At 36.8% G+C, this 22,486-nt stretch overlaps 1 protein-coding gene across 1 annotated transcript in view; it reads left to right on the top strand.

The window, feature by feature from the left end:
* LOC129566293 (potassium voltage-gated channel protein eag) overlaps nt 1–22,486 on the top strand; it is a 72,989-nt gene that overhangs the window by 42,476 nt on the left and 8,027 nt on the right. The window contains exons 4-14 of the mRNA XM_055442090.1: nt 383–503; nt 6,716–6,828; nt 19,298–19,429; nt 19,519–19,625; nt 19,691–19,733; nt 19,803–19,903; nt 19,975–20,071; nt 20,180–20,334; nt 20,424–20,615; nt 20,954–21,109; nt 21,892–21,964. Of these exons, the coding sequence (XP_055298065.1) occupies nt 383–503; nt 6,716–6,828; nt 19,298–19,429; nt 19,519–19,625; nt 19,691–19,733; nt 19,803–19,903; nt 19,975–20,071; nt 20,180–20,334; nt 20,424–20,615; nt 20,954–21,109; nt 21,892–21,964 (1,290 nt within the window). The remainder of the gene's footprint in view (nt 1–382; nt 504–6,715; nt 6,829–19,297; nt 19,430–19,518; nt 19,626–19,690; nt 19,734–19,802; nt 19,904–19,974; nt 20,072–20,179; nt 20,335–20,423; nt 20,616–20,953; nt 21,110–21,891; nt 21,965–22,486) is intronic.

Here is a 22,486-nt window from a genome sequence, read left to right as displayed (position 1 = left end):
TTGCCTTGGCTCGTGCTGACACTGAGTTCTGGTGGTGTTTCGAGAAGATATTCGTGTACTTTGAAAATTTCTACTCTAAATGGCCACGATGATATTTTGAGAGGATTATTTCATCCCAAGCAAGAGTTATAGTACAATGCCAGAGTATCACTATTCACAAACCCTGCGAGAAAGAATTAAACCTGTTTACAGAGAGAGAAAAATGCTTCTCACCATAAATTTCAAGTGTTTACTTTTCTGATTTGCAATTCATGATCGCAGTGTTTGTTTGTTTGTTCTTTTTTGGCAAATCAAACAACGCATTCATTAAATAATGAATTCAAAAAAATGCAATTTTCAGACATTTATATTCATGGTTTTTTTTTTCCTTTTTCATTTGCAGCGGATAGCGCGTTCCTGTTGGCAAATGCACAAATCGTCGACTACCCGATCGTATATTCCAATGAAGCGTTTTGCAAGATGACCGGTTATGGTCGCGCGGATATAATGCAAAAACCATGCAGGTAAGTTGCAATCTGAGCACATTTTTCCCCTTTTTTTTTGCACGAGCGCGCGTGTCAAAGGAGAGCAAAAAAAGGAACATGCTCGAAATGCAATTGGAATGCCTGAAAATGGAGTCCAATTAAAATGCAGAACTTTGGACAAACAAACAACGGAGCGAGAACACAATGGAATCCGTTCAATTACCCTTAATGTGGATTGCATGCTAATTTTAGTGTTGGGTTCTCTGCTTCTACTTCTTCGTTGCCAATGAAAAATGGCAGATAGAAACCGGAATTTGCACACGAACACTTGCCGTAGTTTTATTAAAGTAAGTTAATAACTGTGCAGAACTTTCTGTGTCTGTCATGGTTTGTCGCACGATCCAACTCCAAATGGGGATAAAGTTTCAAGAAATCGACATCCTTATCACTTTTTCACTAGCGAATATTGTTACAGTTGGGATTACTTTTCTTGTAATTTCTAACCGATGTAATGCCATTACGGAAACAAAACTAATTTCCTTCGCACATGAATTTCACGTGGAAACTTTTTCGATATTCGTAATCACAATAATAATTTACATAAGAAAATTGTGAAAATATTTGTTTCATGTTACGGAAAAATACAGAACGGTGAATTTCATAAATTTTTGCATCTCATCGAATGAGAAACTTTTTTTGAGGAGAAAATATTCACTCGAAGAAGACTCATTTGGATTTTGGTATACCAATGTCATTTTCCCTCCACATTCATATTTAATCAGATTTTCGGATCAATTTTATTTGATAGAAAGACTTCCTTGCATTTTTTGTAGAGGCGGAAAATACTCTCTAAAAACCTTAAGTTTGACCGAGCAATTTGTCGAACATTCTGCTTTCGGTTTAGTTTATTAAACGCGAGGAGCTACTAAAAAAACTCAATTATGTAGGTTTCATGACGAATATTGCAATTTCTTCTCGTAAATGTCGATGGTTCATCTGCTGCTCGGCGGTGCTACGTATCGCCCGTAAGGTAAATCCAAATAAGCTCCGAATCGTGAGAATACTGCACAATTTCGACCCCAAAAAAGTGAACATAAAAATTTCGTTTGCTCCTAAATTTTTCGTCCATTATTTTGCAAGCAATGAAACCGACACAACGCCAAAAAAGGGAGAAAATGAAATCCGGCTCAAGGATATGCGTTTTCGTTATAGACCAAATCATAGCCGTTTTTGCCGTGCAGTTAAACCATAAACCATTTATTCTATGGGTTCACACAAGCTCTAAGCAACCCAATAGAAAAATCAACGAATAAGGCAAAACGAAGCACAGAAGCACCACTCACCAATGCACAGACAAAAAAAAGTTTGCCTTTTTACATGTTGTTCCAAACCAAGGCATTTTCATCTTCTCGTATTTTGGTATTTGAGTTTTCGTTCCATTGTCTTCCATCGATAAAACAAATAATAAGAGCGAATAAAATGATGTAGAAAAACCGAAAGCGTCGAACGTACTTTGTTTCGGGTTTATTTCTGTTTTATAACGTGAACGACGTAAGTAAAAACATCAACGACCCAGAAACAAATGACGAAAAACAGTTCCGTTTCATGCTACATTTCGTATACAGTGAGCGTAGTCACAGCATGAATACTGTTTGTCTTATTTCTTTTTCGATATTTGTTTTCACCACTTTGTCACTTTTTTCCTGAACTTCTGCCTTGAATGCCTTTCATAATACCATTATGAAGCTCATGATGCCGTATCACATTCATTTTGAGATGTGCTCTACTAATTGAATTTAAACCTCTGATTGAGTGCCACAACTCGCGCTTACAATTCTCACAAAGACATTTTCATCCTCTTAGCGATTTTCATAATCGGTTTTCCCATTCTTCCGGATGTTCTAGATACTACAATCGGATCAACAAAGCAAAAACGATGCCTTTTGTTTCGTGACGATCAAACCATCTGTTGATCAGGTGCCGCTGTTCAACTCAGCAGCATTTGGTTAGCTATTGCTTCTTCTTCTTCTTCTTCTTAAGTGAGCCGATAAGCCCATAATAGTTGTATATTATGCCAGCAATTAAACAGCCCCACAAATGAATGTTATTTCGCATCGATCCATTTCGATCGATAAGAAAGCAGCAGAATTATTGATGCCAACAAAAGCCATTTCTTAATGATTGTATGCTTATGAGCCGAGTATAATAATGCTCGGAGCATTTAAGTTGTTCTGCATTTTTCCATTTTCTTATTTTCACTTTCATACGCTTCCCGTAAATGCTGTTCAACTCAACTTGCGATGAAATTGCCTGCAACATTTCAATTGAACTGTTGAATTAATCAGCATGATTACTTGCTCACGATGGGAAACAAAATATTTTCCATAAAAGTGTTGTGCACACTCCATTTGTTAATGATTTACTGGTTAAAATTATCATTTTTGCTCGAAATCGTGAAAGAGAGAGAGAGAGAGAGAGAGAGAGAGAGAAAAATTGAGAGAAAATAAACGTGTTCCAGCATTGACGTAATAATAATATTTTCCAATAGGCAATTGACATTTTTTGTTTCTCCACTCGAAGCTGTTTTATTTAAAATTTAAAATATTTCATAAATGACGAGCAAATACAAATGGAAACGAAACTGTTCGTTTAAAATTCATAACAAAAAGCAAATGAAAGTCGATTGGTTTCAAATTGTAAAATTTATATGCCAGTTTTGCTCATTGAACATCAGCTTTCCGGCCCTGAACATTGTATTGAAAAAACAAACAGAGCGAGTGCTTTTTTTTCAATAAAAAAAATCCATGGTCATGTGCAAATTTCGCATCACTTGATGGGAGTGATTGCGAGAGAGCGGCCGAGAAGAGGAAAACAACACAAGCAAATAGAAATTGGATATGTGGTTTTATATATTCAGCGCACACATTTCTCCGTTGACTTTGGCCTCCTCCTTCGCATCATCATCTTCTTCGTCGTCTTCGTATTTTGCACACCCTCAAGATATTTATTGGCATGTGTACTTGATGTGCTTGAGTCAGCTTTAACGTATCTGTGCTCGATTTCCTCTTCACGCACTTTATTGATGATCACTAGATAAAAAGCTGGCGTTAACCTAAAACCAGTGTTTTCGCATGATATTAGAGAATCTACGGTTCGGGATTAAGAGGAAACCATCGGAATGTTGAACACGCACTGTGACACACGACCACACAAAAGGATCAAATCGATAAAAGCATGTATACAATAAAATCCAATCGAATCGAAATTGTTTCGTTGTGCAGCTGCACGTATCGTGTGCATGGAGCTCGGTGTTTTCGGTTGACATAAGAGAATGAGAGAGAGTGAAAATAGCCAGAAATTCCGACATGTAGCCAGAAATTCCGACACTCAAGCGAATACAAAACCGCTCCTCTGTCTTACCGACTCGCCGTCGGATGTCATGCGATAAACAGGGAAGTTAATATTACAAACAAACAAACATAATACTCGCGTGCTCTCAACTACATGCGCTTACATGCACTACTGTGTCGATATGGAGCGAAATCAGAAAGAATGACACTCATAAAAAAATAGTGAAAAGAATGTGGTAATTTCGTGCAGAGGAAGATGGCTGTTTGTCAGTGTTGTACATGTAAATTGGATGTTAAATGGCATTACTACTGCATTCCTTCTTCAATGCCTTGTGAGCTTCTCGTCAGGATTATGTTTCGCTTAGAAGTGTCTATGTATTTTATTCATTATCTGGCATTAGGCAATATCAAATGAAAAAGACTAAGCGATGAAAGAACAAAGACGCTATTCAGGCACGTAATATATTCAATGTGCGCCAATGAAAAAGAGAGCCAGACGATGACAGAGCAGTGAAATAAGAAATCGCCAAAAATGTCATACCATCCAAACGTTATACCATCCGAACACGTTGTTGTACTCCTGCTCGCTCGTTTTGTTTTATTTTGATGCTTTATGTTTGATCGACGCATTCACATACTTTGTCGTTTTTTCTCTGTTGTTATTCGTCGGTATTCGCGCCAAAATTTGTCATTGAGCTAGATTTTTGGAGCCATGCTCATGCTTTTGTTGTCGTCGTGTGCATCGACTACTTATTATGTCAACAATTTGCGCTTATCATCAGTGAGCAGAGCATGCATAACAGCCACTTGAACGTGGCGAAGCAGTGCGAGCGGAAGCACGCACGCTATCACATTCAATGGAAGATACCCATAAGCCAAAGTGAATTTCTTCGCTCGAAGTTTTTTTTCTTCATTTATACTGCAATTTCAACGTTGCTTTCGGTACTCGGAATTGATATTTGGTTGCGGATGTATGCAAAAGCAGTGCTATGGTTTCACATCTACGCAATTTATATGGTTCGTCATTTTATTTTCTCTTCTCTGCATTCTCGGGCATCATAACAACCGAAGCTCCCGTCGAGTTGGCTATGCTTGAAACTTTTCCATGGGCTTCCATTTTATGTTTCTTTTGTTTGTTCCAGTTTATCGTGGAAGCTATCTGCTAAAACTTAATATCTACTGAGCAATCTTTCCAAGAAATTTAGCATTGCATCATCGGAATTTGATGGGCGCATCGTGCTGTGCTCAATCACAATTTCATTTGCCACTTCCGAGTCGTTTTCGATTTCTTAATTTCTCCCCGAGCAATCATCAATTTGATTAATGGCACATTTCATCTTATGTTTCGTTCACCGACACATATCCATTGTGAGCGAACCAGCAGCATTCGAATTTCCATTGTGCACTTGCCATTTTATTCACTTCTTCATTCAACATTGCGATGAAAAACGATGTGAAAAATGAGACACATTCGCAGCGCGCACAGCACACAAATCAATCCACACAACACGAAATGGAATGTGAAATGCATGTAACGATATGGCAGCAATCACATAACCGCCGTATAATGTTCCATGTAATGAAACCGAATCAGAAAAAATTGTGATTGAATCAAAGATTCTACAAAAAAGTGGTCTTCATTCTTTAGTTCTGTGCAAGTACATGGCGATTACATTTAATGGTGAATGCGTGCTTGCGAAAAGTTTCGAGAGAAATTGCCAACTGGTAATCTCATTATAAGTCTGTTCGCAATAGCTAACGAGCGTTATAAGAAATTCGAGCAAAATCTTTAGCATGTAACTTACACCATACCATTTCTATGGAAAGTGTAAGCTCAATATTGTGAACCAAATTGGATTGTTCTTAGTTTGATTTTACTTTGAACGAAAGTCATAAGGAGAGACAGAGAGAAAGGGAATAGAAGAGAAATTCACTTTTGGTTAGCATTCATGCAGTGCAGTTCGTGGCTGCTGCATCGAAATGCTGGACACGATTTTTCCTCAAGGAGAATTGAATTCAGCTTTCAATCTCCAGAAAAATGGGAAACTTGTATGTGGTCTTTCTGTTTTAATGGGATTTCTTGTGAAAAATGGCTTGAACATAATTTGAAATTGAATCGGCCTGATCCGATGCACATAGCTCAAATTGAATGGCACGTGCAACATATTGCCCATTCGCGTGTTGCTTTTTGAATAGTTGAAAATAATTACCTAGCTCTGGTGCTCCCTTCGTTTCCAATAGACTGCGAACATTGAATGCGAAGACAAAATCGATTAACTTTATCGATTCACAGAAAGCTGAGATTTTCTCATTACTTTCCATTCAAATAAGATGCTTTGTTTTCTTGTTCAACTGCACAGATTTTTCCTGACTAAAATCGAAAAAAATCGGTTGCAACAAAGTCAATAAACTTGGTTGGGCGCATAATGAGCTGCCTTCATTAATCATCGAAGTCTGTGCATTTGTGCAAATAAAGCTAGTAACTTCTGAAGAATTTAACAAGAAGAAAAAGACGAATGGAAAAAGAGCACATAGTTTGGCAACATCATAAATGAGTATCATGCTAACAACGGAGACAAGCATAACAAAGCGAAGAAATTTGAACGCAAAAGGGAGACGTTCAAGTAATAAAAACAAATCGAACTAGCAACAAGAGCGGAAAAGTCATGTTATTCATTGTGCGCTTTGGCGTAGACGAATGATAACAAATGCGCTAACATTTATCATATCATCATGTTCGTTTTGTCTTTTGATTTCACTTCATATCGTTAGTTTTTGTGCTCCTCCGATTCCCTCTCCTCGATCAACGTTCCATCCATTGTGTTTGACGCGCTCTTTGTGTGTTAGTTCAATAAAAATCTCTATCAAGATTTTCACCCGACTTCATTTCTATATTTACAGATGTCAATTCATGTATGGCGAATCAACCGACAAAGAAACAATTTCCCGCTTAGATTACACACTGGAGAATCAGCTGCAGGATCAATTTGAAGTCCGACTTTATAAAAGCAACAGTAAGTATCAACTTTTTATCTATATGCTATTGGTTGTCACAATTATACAATCACAAATGATACACACTCCTCCTACTGCTGTCGTATTATTTTTGTTATGTGTCGAAGGTCAGAATTTTGAATAATAATGCGGAAGTGGTGTGTGTGTATCGATGAAAATATCAATTTATGTGTGGTTTTCATGGTGACGTTTCGCTTTCATTCAATTTGCCATGACACTTCGTCGGAAATTTCGGTCGTTATTTTGATTGCTGGTTTTGTTTTTCCATTTCAACGTCAAAACATTAGACGTGCTCTTTTATGTTCCTTGTTATGCCACATATAGATACATCGATAGGCCTTCCATTTGCTTGCTCTTATCTCTGTGTGTTTGCGTGCATTGTGTATCGAATGTGGCCAATTTATGTGAACAAGAATTATTATGGGATTTCAGGAGGTAAAATCCGATACGAAGTTTATGTTATATGAACTCCATCATATGACATAAAGATATTGTTTCGCTTATTTTTCTCCTTCTTCATAACAATGATACACATTTTTCGCCATCCGATGGAAAATACCAATATTAAAGCGGAAATTCGCTGATGTCAAAGCTTACGTATGACAGTCCTTATAAGCCAATATTTATACGAACATCGATCACATACAAACGCACACGCGCGCGCGCGCGCAAAGAATAACAACACAGACAATACAATAAATAAGGTCCATTTCGAATGATGTTGTGCGACGGAACAAGTTGGAAATGAAAACGACTCAGTCGATTGTACGGAACCAACAAATGGTTTTTTATGGCAATACTTCGCAGTGAAATACCATTGACAATGGATGTCGAAACAAATAGATAAACAGTGCTCAAAACTTGAAAAAACGATGAAAGTTGTCCGCATTCCGTTTCGTTTATGTGATTTCATTTTGAGCTTTGTTCCGTCGTGGTGTTATTGATTCCTTTTATGCTATTGTATTTAAGAGGAAATGAAAAATCACAGCGAAATCGAGAAGATGTCAACTGCTATTGCTTTTTTTTTCGGGGGTAAAATATATTTGGAGTGAAACTGTGCTCCGAGTTTTTTTTCCATTGGATTCACAATATTTATTATATTGTCTCATATCTTGACGCAGTGGCTACTTGTGGGAATTCATTTTTATCGTTTCTTGTGCTGTCAAAAGCATAAAAGGTTTGCTGTCCCATGCAAATAAAGCCTTGATAAACATTTGAATTTCCACGCCCGTGCACTGAATGAAAAGGTGCCGCATATGCTAACGCAAGGGCCACTTAAAAAAAACTCTCCTCTTGACCTTACACACACACACACACAAAAAAAGACGGTTTGACCAATTTCAACGGGAGTTTTCCCGAATTGCTTCCAACAAAAAACGAGCTAATATGAAAAATGATTTTTGGACTCTACCCACGGCGACGGAAAATATTTCTTCTATGCAGATACATTTTCTAAAATGTGATTAGGACGACAAATCCCGTTTCGTTTATATGTCAAGCCTGAATATTTGTTTACGCTTAAGTTAATGCCTCTTCGATAGAAATAATAAGGAAAATTGAGATTTTCTCCTAATTCAGCATCAGATATGTAGTGAGCAATCGGGGCGATTCAAGCGAATATCACAAATTCGATTTCGGGAAAATCAACTGTCTGTGCTTAAATGTTGTTAAGGTTTGCCTTTACTTACGCATCATTTGACCTGTCTGAACGTTGTGAAAATTCAATTTTTATATATATATAGATATTCTATTTCATTGATATTTAATCCATGATTGATCTATGGACAGGACGTAAAATTTCCGATAAGATAAAATGAACTGAGTAAAAAAGGCCTCAGCTGTAAATTCCTTGGGATTTCAATCTAAAACGGACGGTAAATCGTTCGATTTCTTTTGTCGACAGTTTGCTTCGTTTACTACCTTCTCTTTGGGTTTGAGTCCAGTTTTGCATGAATGAAATGCTCGTGTTTGCATAAAAAATCTCAACATAATTTTGATTGATTGCTTTAAATAATTCCATATGGCATATTGTGGTAGTGTCGCAAACAAAAGTGAAAAAAAAGAAGAAGGAAGAACATGAACTAGAGAAAACAGATTGTCGCAGAGGTCTTTTCATGAATATTTTCTCGAGACAAAACCTTTTGTTCAGTTTGTCTTGTTCCAGTCTTCTTTTATGTGCCATAAAATACGAACAAAGCGTCTCGTGTAAATTGCTTTGCGTGCATCAAACTGGATCTTCACTTCTTGTTTTTCGTTTTGCCATAGGACGAATAGGTTATGCCACAGCAGATTAAATTGTGTAAGACGAAAGCATATTCTGTATGTTCTCTGTTTTTCATTCAAAATGCAATACATTTTTAAGTTGAATAAAATTGAGGCGAAACAAATGTAAAAGAAAAAAAAACACGTGAAAGAAAGAAGACCTTTGACCGAATAAATCCGACGACACAAGCGGCAAGTTTGCTTTTGAATTTGTACATTTGCTTCGAGCAAGCTTGTCTCCGAATCGTGTCTGTGGAAATCAGATCCAGAACGTGCGATTCGATTGTGTAGAATGACAAAAGCTGAAAAACATTTATGCAGAAGGGTGAAGCACTTTTAATTCAAATTTATCCGTGAAATTCACGGATATGAAACGAATGGTCGTCGGTATAACGTGACCTGAAAAATTAAGGGTATCATTCGATTATGGCATAACGTTTGCCCAATTCAACAAATCTAAACGGATTAGAGAATGAATTGGATTTTAAACACACACACTAATAATAGATTGAGCACGTCGATTGATTGGGAGAGATTCATTTTAATCAGTGTAAGCCAATAACCATATATTCAAATTAAATAGTTCGATTTGGGTGAAGAAATAGCTGCGATAATCATGCACAAAACCCCATTGACAAGTCTATTACGGCATTTAATAGATTCACAAATGCAATAGACAACAATAAGAGCAACGGAAATCGCAAATTAATTTGTACAAAATTCGATTTGTGATGCAATTGTGGGCTTGAAATCTGAAAATGCGCACTCAAACACTTCATTTGCTAATAAAATGAACCTGAATCCACTTTTCGAACGACATGTCCATAGCCGATGCTTTCCGTTATATTTTGTGTTTTTCATTGAGACGACGACACGACGACGAAAACAACAACAGCAACTGCTAGTGAAAGTGACAAAGAGTTTTCGTTTAAATGTCTAATTATATTATCGTTAGCTGGATAGTTTTAGTGAGTCGTTAAGCACATTGTGTTAGCATTTGAACGAGACACTTCAGTTAAATTGTATTCATCACAGGCTCAATTGACGACGATACCCTCGGTACTTTCATTTGGCCGAAACACTTGTTTGCACACACTGATGACAACACACGGGTGGCATGATGCCGTTCTACACACACACACACACACACGCTCTGCAATCGTTTTGCGCTTATTTTTGTGCTGTTAAATTGAAGTCAATTGTCCTTAGAGCGTTCATTGTAAGTGCACATGTGAACATATGTACTCGCTTGGATGTGTGTATGCCCTGTGCCCCTTCTCATAAATTCATACATGAAAGCCAAACACAGTGACAGCACTTTGAGTGGCTCTTCTCGTAATTGACATACAAACAAAGGCTGTGAACAGCGATATTGTACGATGCTCACTCAATTTTTATGAAATATTCTGACGATAGCAAGTGAAAGTTTGGTCGAAAACTTGTAGTTTTTCCCTATAAACTGACATAAAGTGGGTTGCAGTTCGAGAAACTAGGCTAAACAAATGATTTGCATACAAAAAGTCAATGTGTTGGGGCTGTAAGATGTTGATGGCATTGTAAACCAAACAACGAATCGATTTTAAAGTTCACATAAATATTTACATTTGAATTTTATAACCGCTATATTTTTAATAATACCACATTAATCTAGTTAATCCACTTGAATGTTGCCACACTCGCGGCTAGTTGCCATGTGAAAATGGAAACAATTTTTCAGTGCATTTCGTGACAAAGGTTTATTACCCTCATTTCGAAAAATAATTGCATAAAAACTCATAAAGCATGCAACTTTTGCAATCCACCAAATACTATATATTGAGCACATGCCGAATATGGAAATGAACTCAATTCTCCTTGGAATTACATATCAGGACATGTAATCGAAAACACGATCGGATTGAACGGTGCAACCGAAATCCGCTTATTTTTCAACGCCCGAATGGAACAATACATTTTTCTCCATATTCTCATTGTGTCATTGTCACACAGATTTATTGTTATATATCAATGTATCGAAATGATAGCAAATTACGAAATCCACATGACCTCGTGCAGTACATACAATACCGAAGACACACCATGCCATCGATGATACAATGATATGAGAGAATGTGATTGCTGATCATGAACCAATAAACATGAGCCGTGGTTAAATTCTGAATTTTCGCTCCATATTATTCATGCCCAATTACTGATTCGCATAAATATGCTCATCTTTTACCATTTCATTGTCCCTTTTTACATGCTGTAAGTTACAGCCTGTAACTAATCATTTATGGCACATTTCCGTCAGCCCTCGTTTAGCATATTTTGTCATTTGCATATTGACCAAAGGCAATCGAATATGCAACAAAAACAATCGCTAACGCTGAAATTGTGTCGTTCAAGCACACTGTTGGCCCAGTGGTATGGGAGACTATGCAACGAGTGAATTTGTTGCTTGGAAATTATAATTCAGAAATAATTATACCGTTGATTTTGACTTTCATTGAATTCATGGGATACAATATGAGTATGGTTAGGAATGAACTTGTCAAAAGGTACCGGAATCACTACGAATCACACATGCACACATCCATAAATAGTAGGTACAATGTACACCACACTGATGAGGGGCATTCAATTGCATTTAATACGAAAACTTCGTTATTGTAAGTTTATAATGCGAAAAGTTTTCTTTTGTTTGCGGCTGTTTTATCAGATTTGCATAATAGAGTGGCATAATGTTGATGTGGCTTTGGACTTAGTTTCATTTTTTTTTATGGCCGTTTGCATAACTTCCAATACCCGCTTAATAGACATCCGTTGATTTTTACAGGCCGTGTAAATTCATCCGTTTCGAATACATTAAATTAGCCACTTCGTTTCAATGTAAGCGAAAAGTGACACCCGCGGATATATCGTATGTCATTATCATCATGCACAACCTAAGCATTGTCTGTCCGTCTGTGTACACTGTAAATAGACCTGTTTTTCAATCAACTTTCTACCCGAAGGAAAAAAAATTCGCACCTTATTCGATGTTATTTAAAAGAAGAAGAAAGAAAATAAACCGATGGTATTTTAAATGTCATCAATCATTTTTCATCTGTAAATAAGTGGTATAAGGCGCCAAGCGCCCCTTCTTGCAAAAGACTTTTCGTAATATCTCCGAGGAAAAATCTGATAGAAAAGAACACAAAAAGTTATTAGAAAATGGTATGTCAACAGCGAGCTGAAGGTGTGAACGAAATGTTTGAAAGCTTAATAGAAATATGGCGCTGATTTCAACCGAAAATATACGAGTCTGAAATACATAAGGGAATGGTTTTTGTGCTCTTGTGATTTTCATCCTTAATGCAGCGTCAATTTTTTTTTTCGACAGCGCATCTAATATACGCCACACATACAATAGATTAGAATGAATTATTTACTAAACTCGGCGACATTTTTCAAAATCGAATTGACTATATCCGTCACACTTCATTTCAAATGAATTCTTAGCGAGGCAAATATTTCATGAGAAAAAATCACGCCCGAATGAAAAATTAGACCATTTACTTCAGTTCAAGATTGACAAATGAAGTCAAGTAAATCTTGTTTTTTTTCCTTCGCCTCAAAAATGTGACGAAATCCACTTCATTTTCCATATCTCATCTATTCGGGCACTAATGGAAAAAGAATATTTCGTGAAATGAACATTTTGCATTAAAATGTTATTAAATGAGCTGTCATTCACGAAGAATAATGAAAGTATCTTTCATATTTAGCAGAGCGTGTTTTGAGCTGACGTTAGCAGCACTAACCAACGTCAGCTGCTGATATCAGCTGCTGACGAGTATGCGTTGCGTTGTTTTAACGCATTTGCAGTATAAAAATGAAGAGGCAAGCAAACATCTCATTGGTATGTTTGGAGAATATCTCGTTTTTATACTGCAAATGCGTTAAAACAACGCAACGCATACTCGTCAGCAGCTGATATCAGCAGCTGACGTTAGTTAGTGCTGCTAACGTCAGCTCAAAACACGCTCTGATATTTAGTATATACAGTCTGTCTAGTTATAGACGATAAGGGAAAACGATGTTCAAATTTGAATATATTTAAATAGGCTTTTTGGTGTGGTCAGATGCGACTCTAACCTCGGTCGCAAACTGCATTTGACAGATGTAAAGTCACATTGGTGCTCTTATTTTAATTGAAAACATGAATTCGGAATACTATACTAAACGTTTTGAAGCAGTTTTCCTGCATTTGCATCCACGCGGGCCAAAATTATCGCTTACAGCGACCGCCCGATACATTAAAAAGACGGTGCCATTCGTCCAGCGTTGGGTAGATCAATATAAACGTGAAAAAAATGTGAACGACCAGCCAAACATTAAGCCCAACCGAGCATCCACGCCGAAGCAAGATCAGCGTATTGCTAAGGTTTTCGATCAAAACCCAGGTTTGTCGTTGCGTCAGGGGGTACAACGACTACATCGATCAAATATCAACGTTTCAAGAGAGACACTGCGAAAGAGATTAGGTAAAATGTCGTTAAAATATCGCTCCACAATGAAAAAACCTCTTTTGAAACCAGAACATATCGAAAAACGACTACAATGGGCAACCGAAAATTTGGACACTGATTGGAGCAAAGTTATATACACAGATGAATCATCGTTTTGGTTGTCGAATTTCCTCACCCATACTTGGTGCACACGCGAAAAAAGAACGGTGGTTCGCACGGTTAAGCATCTGCAAAAGGTGCATGTGTATGGAGCCTTCTGTGAAGCCGGTTTTGGTAAATTAACCGTGTTTACTGGTATCCTAGAGAAGTATCGAATGCGCCAGTTGTACAAATCGACATTGCTCCCCACCGCCAAGAAGTTCTATGGCAACGATACGTCGAAATGGATTCTACAAGAAGACAACGACCCAAAACACAAAAGTCGTTTATGTACTGCTTGGAAAGAGGAAAATGGGATTCAACAGATGGATTGGCCGGCTCAATCTCCAGACTGCAATCCGATTGAAAACGTTTGGTCCATCATGAAGCAGAGACTCAAAGGCAAACATATTCGAAGCACAAAACATCTCACTTTGTTCTTGAAGCGCCAGTGGGACAGCCTTTCGCGAGAATATGCTGAAAATTTGAGCAAAAGTATGCCTTCACGCTGTGCCCGTGTTATCGAAAAACAAGGCGAATGGATTAACTATTGAATTGTTTGCGACCGAGCTGAAGGCTCAATAAAAATATCTCGAAAGAGAAATTTGAAAAATTCTTGTGTTTTCACTTAGATATCCCTTATCGTCTATAACTAGACAGACTGTAAATTGTGCTGTTTCTGAAATATGTGCATGTATAAATTTTTTTTATTGTTAATGGCATAAGTGACCTCTGCAAATGAATCTGAATTAAAGAAGAAAAAGAAAAAAAAACACTTTTTCCTGGAAGTGTTCGTTCATTAAACACGAAAAGGATGCGCATAATAACACTGTGTATAATTTGAGGTTGAAATCGCCTTTATTATGTTATTCGCAAATCTAAAACGGAAATGCCATTTACTGCGAAGCAAAAAAGGAAACATAGCAAAATGGAACAAAAACCAGATAGTACCTGCCACTCATTGGTTTTGGTCATACTTTACCTGTATGTGGTTGGGGATAGAGGTGAGCATTGCTTTGTTGCTCTGCTGTTGTCGTAGTCACCCGGAAAATGCAAACATTTGCAAAACAAATGGTATAAGACAACACAAAAGCTTCAATGTTCCGAGCAAAATATCGAAATGGGCCATAGATATAATGGCAGATATTTCATTTCATTCATAAATATTACGATCGATATTTGCATGGGTGAGTGCGAAGCTTTCCGTTGGATATATGAGTAAGCAATCGATTCGTTGGGCGCCATCAACGCTCCCTAAATTATTCACCGTACATTTGCATTTCATTCGCAAAATGTCTGTGTACCATTCATTCGGTCACGATACGTTCCATCGCCATTTGCCTGAGGTTATGTAAGAGAAAGAGAAAAAAATGAAAAAGAGTAGCATTAAATGAAATGACTATGACATTTAACTCATTCTACAATACTTTTTCTCTCTCTCCCTCTGGCTTATCTTTGGTGCAAATATACTTTTGCTGGGTTCACAGGGTTCGCTGTAAAAAAAGGCAACTGTTTATGTCCGAAATATGCATGGCAAAGTATAGAGATGGTATATGGTGTATCTGAAAAATAGGAACAATATAGCGATTTTTTTTGCATATATTCATCATGTGTATGACATTATATAATCACACTGGCTTGACAACAACATGTATGTAGTGTCCATCGCCTAATAATTGCTAGGGGATAATCAAATGGTTGAAATGCAATTCGAGTGCGATAATTGGCATATCCAACAACTTTGCAATTACCTACATAAACAGATGAATTGACGTCAGTACTCACCTCAGTCAAGCGTTTTTCGATTCCAGAGGCCCGTTTATTTGTCTGAACAAAATGGACTCTGCCCATATAGTCACAAAGCAATGGAGCCATAAAGTGTGAAATGTCTTGCATCCATTTAGAATTGTCATTTTCGGGAAGGGAATTTGATGTGAATGTGTGTATGGCCCCAGAGTGCTTACACGAATGGTGTACGACAGTCGAAAGCCACTGGCCAAATAACGAGTAATTTTGTGAATATACTTGAACAATGTTAACATGAACGAGAGAAATGGCTTGGATGGAATTCGTAGAAAATGTAAAAATTTACGAATAATTCGCTTCTTGTTCAACACGGTGGTCACAGTGCCAAGCTGGTCGTTGAAGTAAATAGATGGGCATGTGAACGACACCACTCCCAAATGGACTGGACATTGAGCCATTGCAAAAGACGTATGCTGCTATAACTTTCAACCAAGTATTGTGTAGAAAAGAGCGGTAGCTAAGCGCAAAATTCTGTTTTGGCAATTTTCCGTCATTGTGTTGTTATTGCGCTGTTAATTCATCTCGTCTAAAATTCATGACATATTTTTCGGTGCATTCTACAGATAATAGTTTTCAATGGCGAATGGGCTGGTCGTTGTTCCTGTTTTGTTGTCTCTTGCCGCTTTTATCTCGTTCGGTGCTATGCTCACAGGGTTATTTGTTCGCATGCCAATGCTTTTTTGTGCCAGCTTGCCACTAAAAACGGCAGCAATGGGCATATGCCAAAATTTGAATTCTGCTTGCTTTCGCTTACATTTTTTGAACTTTTTCCCGAATTCTTTTTCCATGACAGTGTAACAAAAAAAATGTACAACTAAATCGTGATCAAATGCAAAAGATAACATTTTTGGTTTTTTGGAGTTCCTCCGTGCTGCTGACGTCAAAGGTCTATTTAAAATCAGCCGTAAGTTGAAGCACACAATTCAAATTGTATCGAATAAAGAGCGCCTCGTGAAATGTGTATAGGGAAAAAATTGACTGATGTACACAGGCACATACACATACAATAAGAGAAGGAAACTTAATCAAATTTCATAACAACAATAACAAGATGCTGAATAAATGGGAAAATATTTTATAACAGCGTTGAATTGAGATATCAATTATTTATCAGCGCAACAGTTCACTCTGTATTCATGTTTGAATGACTGACTCTTATTCGCTTTAAGCAGAAACTCAAAGCGCTCGACGGCGACGGCGACGACGATGAAGAGTGGAACCCAGAATGCTAAATGAACGCAATGCTACATGAAAACTTGAACACTTGAAATTGTGTGCACGTTCCGATTGGTTTTTATTCACGAAAAAATGAAATGTTGGTACGATGAAAAAACCGAAGGAAAAAATTATGGCAAAACCGGTCGGGAACAATCTTATTGCTTACGTCAGACAAGTTTCGGTGGCTCATGCCGAAAACTGTCTGACGCAGCGCTTCAAAATAGCAAGCGCTTAAATGAAAAATGAGTCGAAATTCTACCAGGAGAAAAATAAAGTGGAAATGAATAGCAATTTGATCTGTATAGCCATTTTTTTTCCTTCGCATTGAATGGCTTCCCATTTTTCTGTGCTCAACCAACGACCTTTTATTATATATTTCACTGCACTGTGCAATGGTATTATCCCGCTTTTACCATCCGCGCGATTGCATGCATACTTATTTTTCAATCTGTGTTCCATAACAATGGAATGAATATTGTTTCCATGAAGTTTTATTCGCATTTTCATCGAATCTTAAATCAGTGTTAATCTTTTTATTGTTTATTTTCATTATTGCATCGCCAAAACTCAAGTGAATAATGAATCTTAATGCAGTCATTCATTTCCGACCATCTTTTTACCCACAAGTTTTCTTTCATTTCTGCATTCAACATCCATGAGGTGAAAATTACACGATTCACCGTTCCAGATTAAGTGCTATACGTATACATGGCGATGTTCGACGATAAAAGTTTGCAATGAATTTCTTAAAAATGTGATGCGTCGATTGCTTTTGAGTGAATGATATTGAATTATTAAAAGTTCAAGTAATTACTCTTTTCACGTTGAAACAGTTTCCTTTTTAATTAAAGTGCAAGTGCGCGAATGATTTCATTATCTCTTTTCCATTTTAATGTTTCATAAGCTGAACTCGACTTTTCATTACTTCAATGATTCCTCTTTGCTCAATATTAGTTTTATTTTGAACCTCAATCCATCCATTTTTGATGATTGTCTATTGAAGAGCTTTAATATCTTGATTGAAGTTGTTCAATAGTTTTAATAACTTTTTTAAAACATAAGCATTGGAAGAAATTCTCGTGGGAAACCATCGACAGCACATTTTTCAAACTTTAACGTAAGGGATTTTGTGATTGAAAAAGTCTCGACTGAAAGCTGAATCTTTTCATGCTAACAACAACATTTCAGTCAATTGAACCGTTTCGATTCCGGGTCAAAAGATTGATATCGGATTTTCAATTGCGTTTTTTTTTCTTCATATTTCTGACATGCTTTGTTAAATGCACAAAAAGGTAACAGGTGACATTGTTTATGTACATAAATTCTGTACGCAACAAAGAAAATGGTGACTATAGCCACCCCAAATGTATTTGCATATTGAAAGTCAGCGAAGAAATTATTAAATTCTGGGAATAAACAACACAAAAACGGTTTCGAATATCCAAAATGGAAAATTACTTCGTTACAATATATAATGTATTTTTTGCTGGTTATATGGCTACATTCGTATGGAGTGCTTCGTTCGAAATAATTTCAATTTTTATTAAAATATTCCGTGTACTCAGTGAATTTGCATTCTGGTACAGGCATTTTCAATGATATTTTCAATTAATACCTGGAACAAATGTTATTTTTGAAAGAAGGAATTTTCGTTCAAATTCCTTGGATATTTCGAATGAGGGAAATGCATTCATTTTACTACCTCCCAATTGTTATGTGTACCAACACCGTATACATAACGGTAGACACAGTTTTTTTTGTTTTGCGTAATAAGCATTTGTTCTTCAAACGATGCGTTGCATATTAACCCATTCAAAGTTGGTGACAACGCATCGAAGGATCTTTTGAAGAAAAAAAAAGCGTATTGAAACAAGAACGGTACCATATCAAAACGTCGCTTGAAGTGGGCTAATACTTACCTAATATTGGTAATCGATTTATTTATTGGAGAGATATTGTTTAATTGCAAGTGAACAAAATTGTGATGTATTTTATATACAAACTGAAAGGGACTCAGGTATTTAGGTGCTTGGCCAAGGAAGTGTTGTAGCCGAAAAACAAGAAAAGACATAATTCATTGGCCAAATTTTATCTAGGTCTAACATATTTGGGTATGTAAAATGTTTCAATCCAATTTGTTGATTGTATGTTTTGGTACAGCAGAACATGCACTTTCAATATTTTTCTTGCGATGACAATCTTCCATTTGCTGAACACAATTTAATTTTCAATGGTCTCTATGATGAAAATGGTCGAACGTCATCTGCATATCGGTTTGTATAGGCTGGTTGACCTCAAAAGGAAACCATACAACGGGGTTTGGGTGTACAAATTTCATTACCGAGATTAAATTGATTCTACTTCGGCTGAACTATCAACAGATGTTTGTTTGGGTTTCAAATCAACCAGTTTTCGTGGGGTAAAAACTTTGTCAATCGCTCGAATATTTTTCTCGTGTGTTGATGAAGCTTTTGGGCTCATATGTCACCAGTATTATGTCATGCTTTTTTCCCATATGCTAAAATCGAATTGATCTGGTTTTTATTTGCAGAAACTCCATTATGGCTCCTGCTTCAGGTGGCGCCGATACGTAATGAACGGGACCTGGTTGTGCTGCTACTGCTAACGTTTCGTGATATAACCGCCTTCAAGCAGTTGATTGACGCGGATGACACAAAAAGTGGTAATTTCCGATTGCAAACACTGGCCCAACAACAAATGAAAATTTGAACGGATTTTTCTATCTCTTTCTCTTTCCGTGCGTTGGCGTAGGTTTATCAAAATTCGCAAAATTGGCACGGTCGGTAACACGTAGTCGTCAATTCAATGCAGGCATTCAAAACATAAAGGACCCATCAAAACAATCGAATTTGGCACAAGTGAGAATCGAATAAATTTTCCATTTCACACCAACAACCATATTTTATGTTTTCTTTTTTTGTAGATGATGTCATTAACCGCTGATATTTTGCCACAATATCGACAAGGTACTGTTTGATTATATACAGAAAATCCACTTGGATTAACCAATGCGTATCTTATTATTTTCTTAACAGAAGCACCAAAGACACCGCCACATATTTTATTGCACTATTGTGCATTCAAAGCAATTTGGGATTGGGTGATATTATGCTTAACTTTTTATACCGCCATCATGGTAAATCCACACAGTTTCAAATCGTTGAATGAAATCATCATGGCGATTTAATTGATCATTTTTGTTTGCAGGTACCATATAATGTAGCCTTTAAAAATAAAACCTCAGAGGATGTTTCTCTTTTAGTAGTGGATTCTATAGTAGATGTAATTTTCTTCATAGACATTGGTATGGTTCTTTTATATTGTTTGCAAACTTTAACGATACGAATGTTGAACCAGAATTCATTTCGAACACGTGTAACTTGTTGCCGCTGCTCTTTATTTCCTTTTTTAGTTTTAAATTTTCACACAACGTTCGTTGGTGCTGGTGGCGAGGTTGTTAGTGATCCAAAAGTAATTCGAATGAACTATCTCAAGTCTTGGTTTATCATTGATTTGCTCAGCTGTTTGCCTTATGATGTTTTCAATGCTTTTGACCACGATGAAGACGTAAGATGATCCGTAGCCAATAAGAAAATTGCGAAGAAAGAGCAAAACCAGATCGAAATCTAATAAATTCAATTTAATTTTTCGTACAGGGAATTGGCTCTTTGTTCAGTGCACTTAAAGTAGTTCGATTGCTTCGTTTAGGTCGTGTTGTACGAAAATTGGATAGATATTTGGAATATGGAGCAGCTATGTTGATATTACTACTTTGCTTCTATATGTTGGTCGCTCATTGGCTGGCATGCATTTGGTATTCAATTGGTCGCAGCGATGCTGAGAATGGCGTAAGTAAAATCCAAAATGGTCTTGTGCGTATGTTTTATGTATCGGTAATTTGTGAAACGCAACGCCTCGGGGAAATTCAGAATTGCGTCATTTGGACAATGTCCACCATATGTTTATAGCTCATATACTACAAAACATACATGGTATTTTACCTGAAACGGTTGACCAGCTCAACCATTCCATATACATGTATGTAGTCGGGTCAAGCCAATATATTCTCGAATTATCAGCAGGGAACAATGATCCATTCCAAAAATGCTTAACAATATGTTTCATCTTTTTTGACACGTTTAATTTAGGCTTGTTTCGAATTTTTGTTGTGTCCTTTTGTTTGCAGGTTCAGTACAGCTGGCTATGGAAATTGGCGAATGTGACACAGTCCCCTTATTCGTACGTTTGGATGAATGACACAAACACGCCTGAGATCATCAACGGTCCGAGCAAAAAAACTATGTACGTGACAGCGTTGTACTTCACAATGACATGTATGACTGTAAGTAACCCGTTTATCCGTTTCATTTAAATCCACTCGCACGCGTGCAAAAAAATGATTTTTTCTCAGCTTCGCACCCGGCCACTGTCTCAATTCACATTCCATTAATCATAACTTCTCTCTTTCTGTTTGTCTCTCTCTCTCTCTTTTATTTATTGACCACTTGCTCATTGGATTACAACAAAATAGTCGGTATGTATTACAAACTCAGTGTTCACTGTTCAGTGTTCAGTGTGTTATTTGTGAATGAAAGCAGAGACTCAATTAATTGATTCGAAGCAATACCAAGCAAAAATTGTTTAAACGATTGCCCTAAAAAATGGAGTCGTTCGCAATAAAAACTGCATATCGAATAGCCAAACCGTCCAGCCCGATTGTTATTGTGATTGCGTTACGTCATATTGTGTGCACTGTGCATTCATTCCCATTTTAGTTTTGTGGCAGCAAACATGCGTTCCGTTTGAATCCACTTTTTGTAATTGGAAATCGTATTTGTTATTTTCGATGACGTAGATTTATGTATCGTTTTTCAGTTTTTACAAATGCTCATATGAATTCAACTATTTTTATTTTTTTTTGGTTCCTTTGAATTCTATTTTAGGCGTGATTTTAATTTGAAATATTTTCCCTCCATTTTTATATTTTTTGCGATTTCCTAAATTTAAAATTTTTCATCGAATTTGAGTGAATTTTTTCAAAAGAAAAAAAAAAACTTTGTACTCAATTCAAAATAAATCATACAAATTTTCTTGATTCCTCACGACTAATTCGCGACTTTATAGGTGGGCTTCGGAAATGTTGCGGCAGAAACCGATAACGAACGAGTTTTCACCATTTGTATGATGATCATAGCAGGTACTTTTTGAAAAATAATTTTATTTTTTTTAGCCCAAACTCCATTGATTTGCCGAATGAAAATCTATGGGTGATGTCTTTTGGCACAATTGGTTCAACATTCCCGAGGAAAACCAAGTTGATAAATATCTCTCAAGTAAACTCAAACAATTACCGTAAAAGCTTTCGTGGCTAAATTAATCGTGAAACATGGATCCGGCTACGTGATTTTGCTTCAAAGTACCATAATCCTTCCCTACCCTCAAACACAAAATAGAAGAAATAAATTATACAAAAGAGTTTTTCATAGCAAATCGATCCACATAAAACTAAAGAAATATACCACATAAGCAGCAAATGATGAATTGACTCGAGAGTGAGTGAGGCATGTTGCGACATGATGTAGCGTTTGTTTTAAATGTGTGCGAACATGACCAAATAATCAAACCCTCATTGACTTGAAAAACGTAGAACAAAACGATTAACCGTAAAATGACCCACAATTAAGATGATGAATGAATCCTTGTAGAGAGATTAACCTAT

This window comes from Sitodiplosis mosellana, unplaced genomic scaffold, assembly GCF_009176505.1.
Source record: "Sitodiplosis mosellana isolate CC-2019 unplaced genomic scaffold, AAFC_SMos_1.0 Smas_scaffold_1, whole genome shotgun sequence".
Classification (NCBI taxonomy): domain Eukaryota; kingdom Metazoa; phylum Arthropoda; class Insecta; order Diptera; family Cecidomyiidae; genus Sitodiplosis; species Sitodiplosis mosellana.
This window is presented reverse-complemented; position numbering and strand designations above follow the sequence as displayed.